We start from the raw sequence: 14,860 nt of genomic DNA on the forward strand, positions 1-14,860 counted from the left end.
CTTGGAGTATAGTAGGCTCTTATTAAACTTTTATTAACTGACTGACTTATATAACTTTTCTGGGCCTTAGTTACCTCTTCTGCACAATGTTGGGATTGGACTATATGATCTCTGAGGGCCTTTCCTGTTCACAATCTGATCCTATAATCCTCTATTCTGTTTATTATTTCTGTTCTCTTTTGTTTCGAATCCAAATTCATGGGAAGACAATTTAAGAGAATCGCTGCAGCTTAATGATTTAAAAAAAAAATTTTGTGTGGAGAAACTTACTTTGTGGCCATGTGGAAGTCCAATTGGAACTCCATGTTTGTATTGATATTGACTACAGCATAAATGAAAAGACTTTTGGGGGGAGATGAGGACCTTTGTCTAAACTCTGCTGCCCCATGCTCAGGGACCAGGCTTGTCATGCCGTTTCTGCTCCTGTCGGTTATCTCATCCCACTTAGTGAGTGAAGAACCTGCCCCTTCCATCCTGGTGGAGATGAACAGCTACCCCAGGTAGGTTGTGGGTCAAAGGCGCCTAAGCCAGCCTTCACAGCTCTCCCAGGGCTTCTGCCAGTGTGAGGTGTTGTATTACTTGATTGAGGAGAAAAGGAGACTGTTGTCATTGTGCAGACACATGGATGAGACTTTACATAGACTTGCATAGATTTATTTCCAACCTGAAGATGTTCAGAGGGTCATATAACAGTCTACAGGTCAGTCCTATTTTGGAGTGGAAGTTCATCTGCTCTCATTACTGAGATATTTACATTTACAGTAGAATGTAGATATCTGCTAGAAAGTCTCCCCAGGAAAGAGAATCTCTCTGAATGAATTTCTCTTTGTCCTGGACTTCTTTCTCTCACATTTCTTCCATCTATTAGCCTTCACTGAGCCCTGCCTGTCCTATCCCACTGGTCCTCCTCTCCGCTGTGGGCTGTACCTTCCCCCACACCCCTCAACACACTGGTCTTAAAGGGGAAATCAAAATACTCCTCACTTCCCCTGCTGCTTCTGGACCCTTCCTTAACCACTTACTCAGTAACATCTGCTCTAAAGTTCATGGCGTCAGCTTTACACCCAGTCCTGATGATTGGAGCTCTTATATACTGGTCCTCAGGTCATTCTCCCTTCTTTTTCCAGTATCTTCCTCTTTTCCCCAACTCTTTGCACTAGCTCTCAAACTCCTTAACTTCTCCATTCCTCAGTCTCCTTAAATTCCATGACCCATTCAGTCAATCAGTAAACATCTATTAAAAACCTACTATGTGCTAGGTACTATGCTCCTTCACTCTGTTTCCATCACGTATAAGGATAATTACACACTGGTTTTCACCATTACCCACAGGTGCTCTGCTTCTCTAATTACACACTCTGTCCTTCTTTCTGATCATGGACTCCAGTTATTCCTTCTCTCCTTGTGCCTCATTCCTCCTAAACTTATTCTTTTGCTTCATAGAGATCTCCATCCCTTTACCCCTCAGGCCTTTCTCAGGCTATTACAGCTATTCTGATTTCACTTCCTTATCTTTGAATCTTTATCCTTTAGTTAACCAATTGAATTGTATACCTGCTTTTACTCGCATCTCCTTTTGTCCTTCTGATGCTGCTCATTCTTGGTCAAACCTCATCTTTGGGTTACTTCCACCATTCGTACTCAGATGATGTTGAAGAGAGGTGGAGAAAAGTCATGAAGTTGTGCTGGCATTATAAATTTCTGTTATCTAACTTCAAGTGGGTCCTCTATGCAGGAAGGCAATCTTTTATTTTTCAGTAATTGATTCCTAATTTAATTCCGCACACAAGATTTTCCAAACTTTCTCTTCCTTCCTCAAGTCTCCTCTACCTCCTGCCTCTCTCCCAGTTGAGTACCTCATTTTTTGCTTGAATGAGAAAACTGAGGTTCCTTTTTTCTCTCAAAACTCCCACCTCCCAGAATATAAGCTCCTTGAGGGCAGAAACTTTTTTCTTTGTTCTCTCCAGAATAAACTGTTGAGTGTAATTGAGCTAATTGTGATTTATAGATCCAATTAAGTCTAATCCTTCCTTGTAACAGTCCTTCATTAAAAATTTTTTTTTCTTTCTTATTGTGAACTTAACCATCAACAAACATAAACATTTCAAGACACAAAGAACAGGAAAGGATTTCATAAGAAACTGAATTTCTGTACTTTTTAAATCTGGGGGTGATCCCTTAGCAAACAGTGTTGTCTACAGCTGAAACTGGCAAAAGGCACTTGAGAGGGGAGTATCACCCTCACTTTGGTCAGTGGCAACTTATTCCTTCCACAACAGCTACTGTATTAGCATACAGTGGACCAGTCACAACAGTTTCACATTCTTCACCAAATTCTCCCTTTCTCCCATTAACCTGGGAGGAGGAGACATTATTTTTCTGAAGCATTGCAGAAATAATTGAAATGATTCTCATCTTGAGAATCTAGCTGCCCTTGCTCCCACTTGCCATTTGCCTTGGGACACATCTACCCTCTGTCCTTACCCATCACCTTTATTCTTCTGGTTGTGGACACGTAGGAGTCAAATCATCATGACCATTGCTTCTACAGAGGGCATGCCAATCAGCTGCCAGCTCACTATCCTTGTGACTTCCCCTCCCTGGCTCCCACTGCCTTCTATGCATTATCTCTCCCATTAGAATCTAAGCTCCTTGCAAGGACTGCCTCCCCTTTCTCTGTATTTTCCCAGTGCTTTGAACCGTCCCTGTTCAGTGCTTAAATGTTTGTTCATGCCTCCAGTCATGGTCTGAGTCACATAAAAACTTCAACAAAGCCTGAGGCTGGAACTAGGGAACTAGGAAAGAAAATGTTGAGAGATAATGGCCACCATGCTTATTCTGCCTTTTTAAAGCTGCCTCTGTGGACTTGCAAACTGAAGGCTTATGGTTCAGGTAGGGGGACACTTGATTGGCGATGTCTCAGAGCAGTTATAATACAAAAGCTTCAGATGTGCACGGGCATGCCCACAGTTGCTCAAGAGGAGAAATTTGCTTGGTGATATAGAGCTGTTGCTTTTGTTAAGGGTAGATGGGGGTTGTCAGATTTTTCCAGATGGAGCATCTGACTCTCCCCAATTCTTCTGAGCAGAGCCCTGGCCTGACTTCCCTGGTAGTAGGCAATTATGCCTTTTTCACCCAGGATCCATTGTTGTTTCAGACTTGGAGAGAGGATGTGCTCTCTCTATACAAGAAGGATGTGAAAGTCTAGCCTGGGAAGCATCATGGAGATGAGATGAATTTTATAGTTACATTTGAATTAAATTTAATTACCTGTTTACATTTAGTCTAGTTGACTTGAAGTATATCTACTGCCTTTTTATCTGTTTGTGTTTTCCAGCAGCACTCACAGGGTTTGGATTGTTTTGGATGGAGCTTTCCCTAGTTTTGCTCGTGGACAATTCAGGTCCACTTGGAGAGGGGACAGAGAACTTTTGGGACAAATAGGTTTGGTCAGGAAGAGCATGCAGAACAAGTAGGAAGTGGATCATTTCATGGCATTGAGTGAAAATTGAACTAGACAGTGTTTTAATTGTGGCATCCAAAGGAAGGTGTTATTTTTCTCAGCTGTCATCCATCACACAGTTGGCGTTGGTTCTGACCAAAGCCCTGCCACTCAGCCAGCCCTGGGGTCAGTTGATGAGACTCTGTGGTGTTTAAAATTACATTCAGCTCATCTTGTCTCTGAGATTGAAGGCTAGCCAGTATTGGTGTCCACTCCTGGTTTGGATCAGCTTGTAACTACTTTTACCAAAAATTAATTAGGGAAGGCCATTTTCCCTGGAAACTAAGAAGGGACCATGGGTGACAAAACACATATAAAAATAGAATGTAACCATAATTAGCAGAGAAAAGGGTTCCATCACTGACCATTGCTCCTCTTAGTTACCTGCAGTGAGAGCTGCTCCTTCGGCATGGCTCACCAGAGTTCAGACTGAGTTCATCACGTTCCTTTTTATAGTACTCTTGAGTGCATTGGAATAAGGTTTGCATGTTAATTTAGCCTGTTCATCTCCTACTGTGCCATGATAAAGAGGCTGCCGACGTTTCAGGCCTCCCATCCTAGAGAATGGAAGTAATTGCCAGTTACAGAACCAGGTTGACAGGCTGCTCTTTGCTGAACAGCTACTGCAAGTAATGTTTAAAAAATCGTTATTATTAAGCATGTGTAGCAAGCTCTTCTAGTTGCAAGGTGCTTTATAATCATATTTACTTATTACCTTTCATGACGTCCCCAAGAGGTCTGTAGACCTCTAGACGGGTTGTAGACCCGTGCTACATAGAGATTTAGACCATGGCCTTATAGGGTTGTGTAGCACATAGCATGCTATCCTCTCCACAAATTGATATTGAAGGCACTTTTCACCAAATGTGTGTGGTTTTATGCTGTGCAACAAGATGTCCATTCTGTTGAGTAGCCCACTGACTGGCGGGAGGGGGGGCCCTTTTCCTTTCCCTTTGGTGGATTGGTGGTCAAAGTCTGATTCTTGTGTCTTGTTTCTTTCTCAACCATGTTCACAAACCTTGGCAAGTATAGAAGAACCAATGATTTCATGTCTTTGCTTGGAAATTAAATATTGTTAGCTTACTGGGATTGATTTAATTCAGTAAACATTTTATATTGTCTACAGAGCTCTGCACTAGGTATTAGAGGAGATACAAACTTCAGATAATTCACACTTGATCTGTAGTTTTTAATCTAATAGGGGGTTTAGACATAATGACAAATAACCACAATATAATACATCGTAAAATAAATGCATTAGAGAATTGCAGAACAGTGCAATGAGAAGCTTGAAAAAGCAAATTGTTACCAACTAGGGGATCAGGGAAGATTTTGTATAAGAAATGAAATTTAAGTTTTAAAATGGTTAAAAATTAATAGGTACAGAGGGGAGGGATAGTATTCTAGGGAAAGGGTGAAACAAAGGCATGGATGTGTGAGGGTAATTGTGCATTTGGTGTGATGGGAGTAGAACAGTTTGTCTGGAAGGTAGTAATATGAGAAGTCTAGAAAAGTAGGTTGGCATTGTTAGTGGAGCTGTGAATGACTGGTCCAACCCATTCTGAAAAGCAATTTGCAATTATGCACAAAAAGTTGCTAAAAGTATCCTCTGACCCAGCTACCCCACTGCTAGGCTTTATGCCTCAAATAAAGAGGAAAAGCATCCATATTTACAAAAATGTTCATAAAAGATTTTTGGGATGGCACAAAAAGGACTGGAAACAAAGGGGATGCTCATTATTTGTGGGAAATGACTGAATAAACCGGGGGATATGAATGAAATGGAATCCTCTTATGCCAAAAAAATTGAGGAGAAAGAAGAGTGAACACTTTGATGCTATGACATCAGTACTGTAAAAATGAACAATTCTAAAGGACTTGAGAACTCTGATCAATGCAATGATCCACCTTAATTCTGGAACACTGATAAAGAAGGAACACTTTCACTTCATTACTGACGATAGTTTAATAATATGCACGTCTGGATGTGACTAGTATGCTTTGTTGTCTGCACTTATGTGATAAAAGATCCTCCCTCCTTCCATTTCTCTTTTCCTCTCTTCTTTCTTCTTTCCTTTTTTCTTTTTCTTCCTGTCTTCCTCCCTCACACCCTTTTTTCTTCCTTCCTGTGAAGGAAAGTAGAAGAGGAAACAACCTCAAGTGCTTGATTATTGGAAAATAGTCAATAAACATTTATTAAGTACCCACTACATGCCACACACTGCAGGTACTGGGGATGCAAAAAGAGTCAAAAGACAGGTCCTGACCTCAAAGGACCTCACAGTCTAATGGGGCAGATGGTAAATAAATAAATAAATATGCATCAAAAGTTATATACAGAATAAATAGGAAGTAATTAAAAGAGGGAAGGGACTAGAATTAAGAGGGATTTGGAAAGATTTCCTGTAGAAGAGGGGATTTGAGTTGGAACTTGACGGAAGTCAGGGAGGCAGAAATGAGAGGAGTGAGAGCATTCTAGGCCTGGGGGGCAGCCAGAGAGAATGCCTGGAGCTGAGAAGAGTGACTTACAATAATAATGAAGTGGCAGCAGATTGTGGAGGGCCTCGAATGCCAGCCAGAAGAATTTGAATGTTGCATAGGAGGCACTGGGGGCGAGTGGAGGGGCAGGGGGTTTGCAGTCATCCCGAGTGGGTGATGATGAGGACCTTTACTAAGAATAGTGGCAGTCGGGACGGAGAGGAAGGGACGAGTGCAAAGAGCAAGAATGTTACAGGAGTGGAGTTGAAAGAATTTGGTAATTGATTGGATCCAAAATGGGAGGGAGAAGGAAGAATCAAAAATAAGCTCAAGGTTGCCAGTCTCTCACTCATGTCCTGAAGGCAATCAGAAACATGGAGCTAGAGTTAGTAAAGGAAAGAGGTTAGGGCTGGAGATCTGTGTTAGAGTTGGTAGTTGATGTAGTAGAATGGGTGAGATCGCCAGTGGAGAGTGTCTAAAGAGAGAAGAGGACTGTTGAGAATGTCCATACTAAAAGACCAGGAAGGAGGACTAGGAGCCAGTAAGGGCGAGTGGTTGTAGATGCACTGAAGGAACAGGGGAATGTTGAGTCTCTGAAATGAAGGGAGGAGTAACCCCAAGGCTTAATCACCAGCCTAGAAAGCTCCTTGAGACGTAGGGAATGAGACTCAAGAAACAAAGAGTCTTAAGCATGAAGACCTCGAATAGTGGGAGTGCGGAGGATCCAGGAATAACATAGGACAAAGATCTGTCTGCCCATTTGGCCCAAGCACAAACTTGTTTCAAGACTTAGGAACCCACAAAGCATTTATCTAATGAAACCTCGTGCATCCTTGTATTGCCTTCGTTTTAATAGACAGTAACAACTGGCATTTACATTATGTTTTAAGGTTTGCAGAGCACTTTATGTAATTCTCATTTGATTCTCAGTCTTCTGTGAGAAGACCTTTGAAAACTATTTCCCCAGACAATGTGATCACAGCTTTTTTTTTTCCTTCAGTGCCAGTTAATACAGTGAGTTTCAGCAAAGAAGAGCTTGAGACTCTGCTTTTGTAAAGCCAAGGGAATCAATATTGAACTGATTGAAGGGCAGGGTATTTGCTGGGAGTAACAGGCCTCTTTTCTCACTGTCTCAGGCATATACACTCAGTAATTGCTGTAAGCGACTTCCCCCAATGCTTTTTTCATTTTCTTTGCCAGTTGACATAAACTTGGAGATTTCTAGTATTCCCTGGATTGTAACGTGCAAAGCCCTGTCCTTGTTCCTTACTCGAGGGCCGTCTGCCCAGCGTCCTTCTTTGGCTTCCTGGTTGGATTAGTCACGTCAGTCAGCATAGCCAAGAGCAAAAGACATTTTGTTCAGTAAGTCAGTAAGTATTTGTGAAGCAGCTACCAAGGATAGAGTTGAGAAGCTAACATTCAGAAGGGCAGTTTACACTATTGGTTCTATATATTGTTTTGTTTTATTGGTGCCTTTTGTTTCTGTTTGCTTCACTGTATGTAGTTTCCTCACCACATAGAGATGAAGAAAAGCAGTCCAACAAAACCAAGCCAGTGCACTAACTTTCAGCCCGTGATCTCTTCCTGTCTACCCAGAGTATTTGTGCTCAGTTTGAACTCACATATCATCGTGTTTGCAATTATATCATTGTATAGATTAGTCTTTTGCTTCTCTTTTCTTCACTCTGACTTAGTTCATATACATATATTCTCTCTAAATTTCTCATTGGTTATTTCTTAAGGTCTAACAGTAAATATTTTATTATGTTAATTTGCAAAAATTTTTGACCATTCCCCAGTTAGTGGGTACTGACTTTGTTTCTAATTTTTGGCTACCACAAATTTTCGAATTGGGCCTTACTGTCTGACTTTTTGGGGTTGCATGCTCAGTTGTGGAAACTTATGGGTCAAGAGGATGAACAGTTGAGGCCCTTTTCCTTATTCCAAATAATTCCACGTCATTTTCTAGGATAGTTGTGCCAATTCGTAACTCTATCAGCTATTAGTGTACTTGTCTTTCTATAACCTTTCCACCATTATCTTGCATTTCCTGAATCCCGGCTCAGTGCTTTTTCACTTCTTGTCCCCTCATGCTGTCCCAGTTCCACCTCTCAGTTCCCCCAGCTTCCTTCAAGACCAAAGTGGAATTGTACCCTTTGCAGGAGACCTTTTCTGGTTCCCCCTGTTGTCAGTACCTTCCCCGAGATTACCTTCCATCTACTCTGGACATATCTTGTACATACATAGTTGTTTACAAGTTGTCCCGCCTTAGACTGTGAGCTCTTTGAGGACAGGGATTTTTTTTTCTCGGTTTTTGTTGTTGTTGTTTGTTTTTTTGCTTTTCTTTGTATCCCTAGAGCTTAGTGTAGTGCCTAGCATAAAGCAAGCCACTAATAAATGCTTTTTGACTCAGACTTGTTAATTCAGGGGATACAAGGAGGAACCTCAGATTTTATTTTGCATTTCTCTTTGTTGTCATTTAGAATATTTTTCATAAGGTAGTTGATAGTTTATATTTCTCTTAAAAGTTTTATTGTTGCTTTTTTACACCTTAATCATTTCCATTTTATCCTACCTCTTGCACCCCCTCCAAAAAAAGTAAAAACCAGCCCCCCCCCCCCAAAATGCCCACATCTGACATTTACACCACACTCCTCACTCATAGTTTTTATCTCCTCTTTTGAGACGAGTACCATGTATTTCATCAGCATTTTTCTGGGACTGAGTTTGGTCATTATGATTAATTAAGTATCCTATATATTGTTTTCCTTGTTCTGCTTATTTTACTCTGCATGACTTCACACAGATCTTGAAGTTCTTGTAGTCATAATTTTCTGTGATGTAATAATATTCCATTCCATTCACAAATCATAATTTGTTCATCCATTTTCCAAATGATGGGTACTGACTTTGTTTCCAGTTTTTATGCTCCCACAGAAAGTGTTGCTAAAATATCTTGATATAAATGGGGCTCTTCTTGGTGCCTTTGAGTTCTGAGAGAACGTATACATATATACATACATGCATACATATATTTCATCAGCATTTTTCTGGGACTGAGTTTGGTCATTATGATTAATTAAGTATCCTATATATTGTTTTCCTTGTTCTGCTTATTTTGCTTTGCATGACTTCATGCAAATCTTGAAGTTCTTGTAGTCTTATTATTTTTGCTAGTTAGAAGGATGTGAGGAGATATTTCAGATATGTTTTGGTTTGCAGTTTCTTACTATTAGTGATTTGGAGCATGTTTCATAGTTGTTGATAATTGTAGTTCTTTTGAAAGTGCTTGTTCATATCCTTTAACCACATGATAATTTAAGTAAACTCAAGAATCTTGCCCTAGGGCAGATAATGGGAGGGAAGCTGAGGATAGATTTGATATGAGCACAACTTAATCAAACAGGGTCTTAGAAGAGGAAAGAGGAAATCGATACAAAAGAATGAATGAAGTGGAAGAAAACACAAATCCAGTGAAAGAGAATGGCAGAAGAACGAGATAAGTAAGTAAAACTTAGGGAAATAGAACTAGAGGAATTTAGAAAAGAGTGCCGAAACAGAGCCCAAGGCATCTTAATGACCAGTGTTGGCAGGAGGCCTCCCTCTTCTACCCACTCCAACTCCTCCGGGGCAAGGAGATACAGCTCCTTTATTTTGCTGGAGAAAGAGGGAATGTTTCATTGTTATTCTTTGATATAAGGAAAGCCCAGTGGGTCTGTATTGGTGAAGGAATGTATCTGGAAATGACTGTGTTATAAAAACAAAAAGCATCAGGAGCTCTAAAAAGAAAAAAAAAACCATCCATTGTATATAAAAAACATACCTTTAAATTAAATGAATTAATAGAATTAAAATGAGCAGTTTGATCAAAATTCAAGGAATTTTGTGTCAGGAATTTATAAGAAACTAGAAAGGTATAATCATGATTTCTGACAGGGCAGGAATAAATAGTTGTCCTTAGGATTCAATTTGCCAGGCACAGTGAAATAGTATCACTATTCAACACAATGGTAATAAAAATTCTTTCACTATTAAACACATATGTACCAAATAGCCTAACTTCTAAATTCATAAAAACTAACCACATTGCAAAAAGACACAGAGCTAGATATATTTAACATAAAGTTAAACAAAAAGAGAACCAGAGAGCTGAACGAAATGTTGGAAAAATTGGACATAAAAAGTTTTATCTTCTGAATAGGAATGGGATATACCCCGCCATGATACCTTTACAAAAAAATGTGCTAGAGCAACAGAGAAGAGCAGGTAGGTGCTGCAGTGGATTGAGTGCCAGGCTTCAAGTCAGGAAGACCTGAGTTCAAATTTTTTTTTTTGGGGGGGGGCAATTGGGGTTAAGTGAGTTGCCCAGGGTCACACAGCTAGTACGTGTCAAGTGTTTGGTCAGAGGCCGGATTTGAACTCAGGTCCTCCTGACTTCAAGGCCGGTGCTGTATCCACCGTGCCACCTAGCTGCCCCCTGAGTTCAAATTTGACCTCAGGTATCTACTACCTGTGTGATCCTTGGGCAAGTCACTTAACCCTGTTTGCCTCAGTTTCCTCTTCTGTACAGTGAGCTGGAGAAGGAAATGGCAAACCCCTCCAGTATCTTTGCTTAAGAAAATCCTAAATGTGGTTACGAAAAATCAGACACGACTGAAACAACTGAACAACGGAGCACAGAGAAAAAATAAATGTAAAAAGGCAGAAGTGTTGAACACATCCTTTGTGGACCATAAATAAATAAAATTGGTGATTAACATAGGCAACACATGTAAAAAATACTGATCTAGATGGGCACTATCTATACCCTTCATTTCTTCTTTTGGAAATTGTTAAAACTCCTTGGTACTGACTAAACGATAGAATGGTGGATCAGTGGAATAGGTTAGGTATTTGAGACACAACAGTCTATGAATATATTAATCTGCTATTTGATAAATCCAAAGACTGCAGCTTCTGGGATAAGAAATCACTATTTAACAAAAACTTCTGGGAAAACTGGAAAATAGTATGGTAGAAATTGGGCGTAGACCAACATCTTACACCCTATACCAAGATAAAGTCAAAATGGGTACAGGATTTAGATATCAAGGCTGATACTATAAGCAAACTAAGAGAGCAAGGAAAGTTTACCTTTTCAGATCTATGGAGAAGGGAAGAATTTATGACCAAACAAGAGATAGAGAACATTTTGAAGTGCAAAATGGATAATTTTGATTCCATAAAATTGAAAAATTTTTGCACAAAGCCAATGCATCCAAGATTAGGAGGGAAACAGAAAACTGGGAAAGAATTTTTATTACCGTGTCTCTGATAGAAGGCCTCATTTCTAAAATATATAGAGAATTGAGTCAAATTTATAAGAATACAAATCATTCCCCAGTTGATAAGTGGTCAGAGGATATGAATAGGCAGTTTTCAGTGGAATATCCTTTCATTGTTTATGTATTGGGAAATAGCTCCTAGTTTAAGATATTTATATGAATTCTGTATCTTAGGTATCAAACTTGTCAGATGTTTAATGCATAAGGTTTTTTGTTTGTTTGTTTTTTGTTTTCCTACTCACCAGCTTCTCTTATTCTGGTCACATTGATTTTGTTGGTGCAAAAACTTGAATTTTATATAATTGAATTTGTCCGTTTTATTTTTTGTGATTTCCATCATCCCTTGTTTGGTTTTGAATTCTCACTCTAACAATTGTTTGAAAGATACCTCCTTTTTTCCTGTAATTGTTTTATTATATTTTGTAACCTTTAGGTTGCTTATCCATTTGATGCTTATGGTATATGGTGAAAGATGCTTGTCTAAACCTATTTTCTGCCTAACTTCTTTCTGTTTTCTCCAGAAATTCTTGACAGATAAGGAGTCCTTTCCCTCAGTAGTTTGTGTTCCTGTGTCCTGTAGCCTTTTTTTTTTCCCCCAGACGCACATTGAAGCAGAAAATCAGAAAAGGAAACAGTAATTTAAGTATCTTTTGTCCTTTCCCTTTTCCCATTGGGAAAGGATGAGATTGTGTCTTGCAGATTTGTTTCGTTTTTTTGTAAGCACTATTTTTAGTTTTGTTTCAAGTTGCCAGCTATTGTGTAATGCGACATCTGTTCGTGTGGTCAACTGTTCGTAGAGGTGGTGTGCCTTGTACCTTTGCAGGTTGTTGAATGGGAATTGCGGAAAGACAGTGAGAATTAGGAAGGAGGCCTAAACTGTTTCTCTTGTAGCCTCATGTGATGATAGAAGCTAAACTAACCAGCCCTTGGTCACCTGGAAGACTTAATGGCACTCTTACTACCCACAAGACTGGACCTTTCATATCCAGAGATGATAACGCGAATTGTTATCTCTGAGCAGCTATGAAAATACTCCTCTGACAATGAGAGCTCTATTGCACATATCCAGAGGCCGAGGACAACAGAAAAGAAGACTGCATTTAGAGTCGGAAGACCTGGATTTGAGTCCTTCCTGTCGTTTATTGCTTCTATGACTTTGGGTAATCCGCCTCTTCGGGGCCTCAGAAGTTTAGACCAGATGATCTCTAAGATCATTTACATCTCTGAATATATGCTTTTTGACCCTCCTCTGATCCACAGCTGAAAACAGTTTATATCTTTCCTCAAAAGACTGTTTATTGGTTTTTAACTGCTTGTAGAAATTTGGTTCCCGACTCTCTGAACTTTGCCACCATTTCTCAGATGCCTTTTCATTCTGCCCCCACCAACACATGGGCGCACGCCTTCTAACTCTGGAAGGTCCTTCTGGCCCCCTTTGCCCATTGGCAGGTTACTCCCAGAACCTCGATTTGGAAAGCCACCTGTCTTTCATCCTCTTGTCTCCACTTCCGCCTCTCTCATTTGTGCCATCACATCCCATCTTTCCATCTCCTGCTTTTTAGCTCCCTTTTATGCTTTGTCTTCGCTCGTGAGAATGTAAGCTTCTTGAGGGCAGGGACTATTTTCTTTTGCAGAAGGGAGTCCTTTCCCCCAGTAGTTTGTGTTCTTGTGTCCTATAGCCTTTTTTTTTTCCAGACGCACATTGAAGCAGAAAATCAGAAAAGGGAACAGTAATCTAAGTATCTTTTGTCCTTTCCCTTTTCCCATTGGGAAAGGATAAGATTGTGTCTTGCAGTTTTGTTTCATTTGCTTATATTTGCATTCGAAGAACTTAGCACAGTGCCTGGCACCTAGTAATCCCTTAAATGCTTGTTAGCTAGAGTCTGGTGCTCAGCTGTGACTGTGCTTCTGGGGCTGTGTGGTGCCCCTCTGATGGCTGTATCCCAGGATAGTTGATCTGCAGTAGCCGTTTTCCAGCAGCCACTGTCTAATGCCAGGTCTTCTGAGGTTTTGTTTCACTGTCTTTTAAGTCCTTCCTCTGTCGTCCTTGCTTGTGGTGCCCTATTTCAGATCACCGCACAACAGCAGCTTGAGTATCCTGCTGTGGAATCCATGTAAGGACCTCCTGATGTAAGGGCATGTAACTTAGTGATAGGAGAGTTGAAAGCAGAGGCAATTGTGAAGCAGGAGTGTTTGGATGGATTCTTGTGTGAGAAAGAAAAAAGAGATATATGGGTTAGTGAAATAAAGTCTAAATAATAGACTTAAATCTAGTTACCTGTGGGAACTATAACAAGTTTCTTTGAGCAGAAACTAGGAAGTTAAGGCAAGTTGAATGTCATAGAGTGAAGATGTGGGCTTTAGGAAAGAGATGGGAAGATGAGTAAATAGAAAAAACTTATGGAAAAAGACAGGTGATGAAAAGATTAAACATTTAGCACTCCTGGTTCAAGAGGTCATCAGAAAAAATGGGTTCGCAGTCCTTAGCACATAGTAGGCACTTAATAAATGCTTGTTGAAATCCCAGAAATGGAGCCGTTTCCAAAGGATGAAAAAAAAAGCGATGACAGAGGCCTTTGAATAAAGGAGGGAATGACCATCATAGAGATGGAAAACAAGAAGGGAGGCTCCAGCTTCCTCTGACAATGTCTGAGTGTTCTAGTAATGTCAGGAGCATAGATGCCCTGCTGCCCTCCCTGCTTATGGAAATGAAGTGGGAAGTAATGCTTTGAGATCAATTCTCTTTTTTTCTCATACTGCTCTGTGTTCTTAGAATCAGCTGTACTGGCATCTCCTATTCAAGTAGATACCCATCAATGCTTTTCTCTAGACTAGGCTATCCATTAACTTCCTGATACCAACAGCGAGTTATTAATTATATAGAATGTGGAAAAATAAATCACCCAAATTTCTAGAAAGCTTGACAAAAAGAGGCAAAGGTGTAGGCTATGAAAAGATAATCTCTTCTTTGACCCTGGCCATTTTCCATTTTTTATTCACTGACTCTGCCTCTGATAATTTAGATTTTTTGAAAGAAGTGCATCATGGGGCAATCTTTTGATAGGAAGAGGAAGCTGGATGGTAAGGATTTTTCCCAGTGGTGTAATGGGGTCTTACAGAAAGTCACCCTGGGATAAATGGAGAGATACTGGTTATCTGGGGAAAGTTAGAGATGGCGAAGGAGGATGTGTGTGAGCGCCGAGTATCTGTGTGTGTCATGGTGCATAAAAACCCTGTGCCACCTGGAAGAGGAAAGGAAACCAGGTTACACATTTCCAGACACAGGCTTTCCTTTCCTCCCCTTGGCTCTATCAGGTGTCCTGATTCTCCCTTTTTGCTTCCCTGGCAGGTGGCTGTAAAAAATAACATTGACGTCTTCTACTTCAGCTGCCTCATCCCACTCAATGTGCTCTTTGTAGAGGATGGAAAAATGGGTGAGTGCGGCTTCATTCTCCCAAGTGTTTCTGTGCCATCGACATCCCTGTGAAGATGACAGCTTCTTCAGTGCCACAAGTTATTTCAGAGCAAATCCAGGGCTTGTGACTGTCTTCCAGCT

General features: G+C 40.3%; 1 protein-coding gene across 3 annotated transcripts in view; it reads left to right on the plus strand.

Moving 5' to 3' along the window:
* LOC114043375 (AP-2 complex subunit beta) overlaps nt 1-14,860 on the plus strand; it is a 130,837-nt gene that overhangs the window by 100,488 nt on the left and 15,489 nt on the right. For all 3 annotated transcript variants that reach the window (XM_027862476.1, XM_027862475.1, XM_027862477.1), the window contains one exon: nt 14,654-14,738. In XM_027862476.1, the coding sequence (XP_027718277.1) occupies nt 14,654-14,738 (85 nt within the window). The remainder of the gene's footprint in view (nt 1-14,653; nt 14,739-14,860) is intronic.

The sequence above is a fragment of the Vombatus ursinus genome, unplaced genomic scaffold, assembly GCF_900497805.2.
Source record: "Vombatus ursinus unplaced genomic scaffold, bare-nosed wombat genome assembly UNPS02014768.1, whole genome shotgun sequence".
NCBI classification, from domain to species: Eukaryota; Metazoa; Chordata; class Mammalia; order Diprotodontia; family Vombatidae; genus Vombatus; species Vombatus ursinus.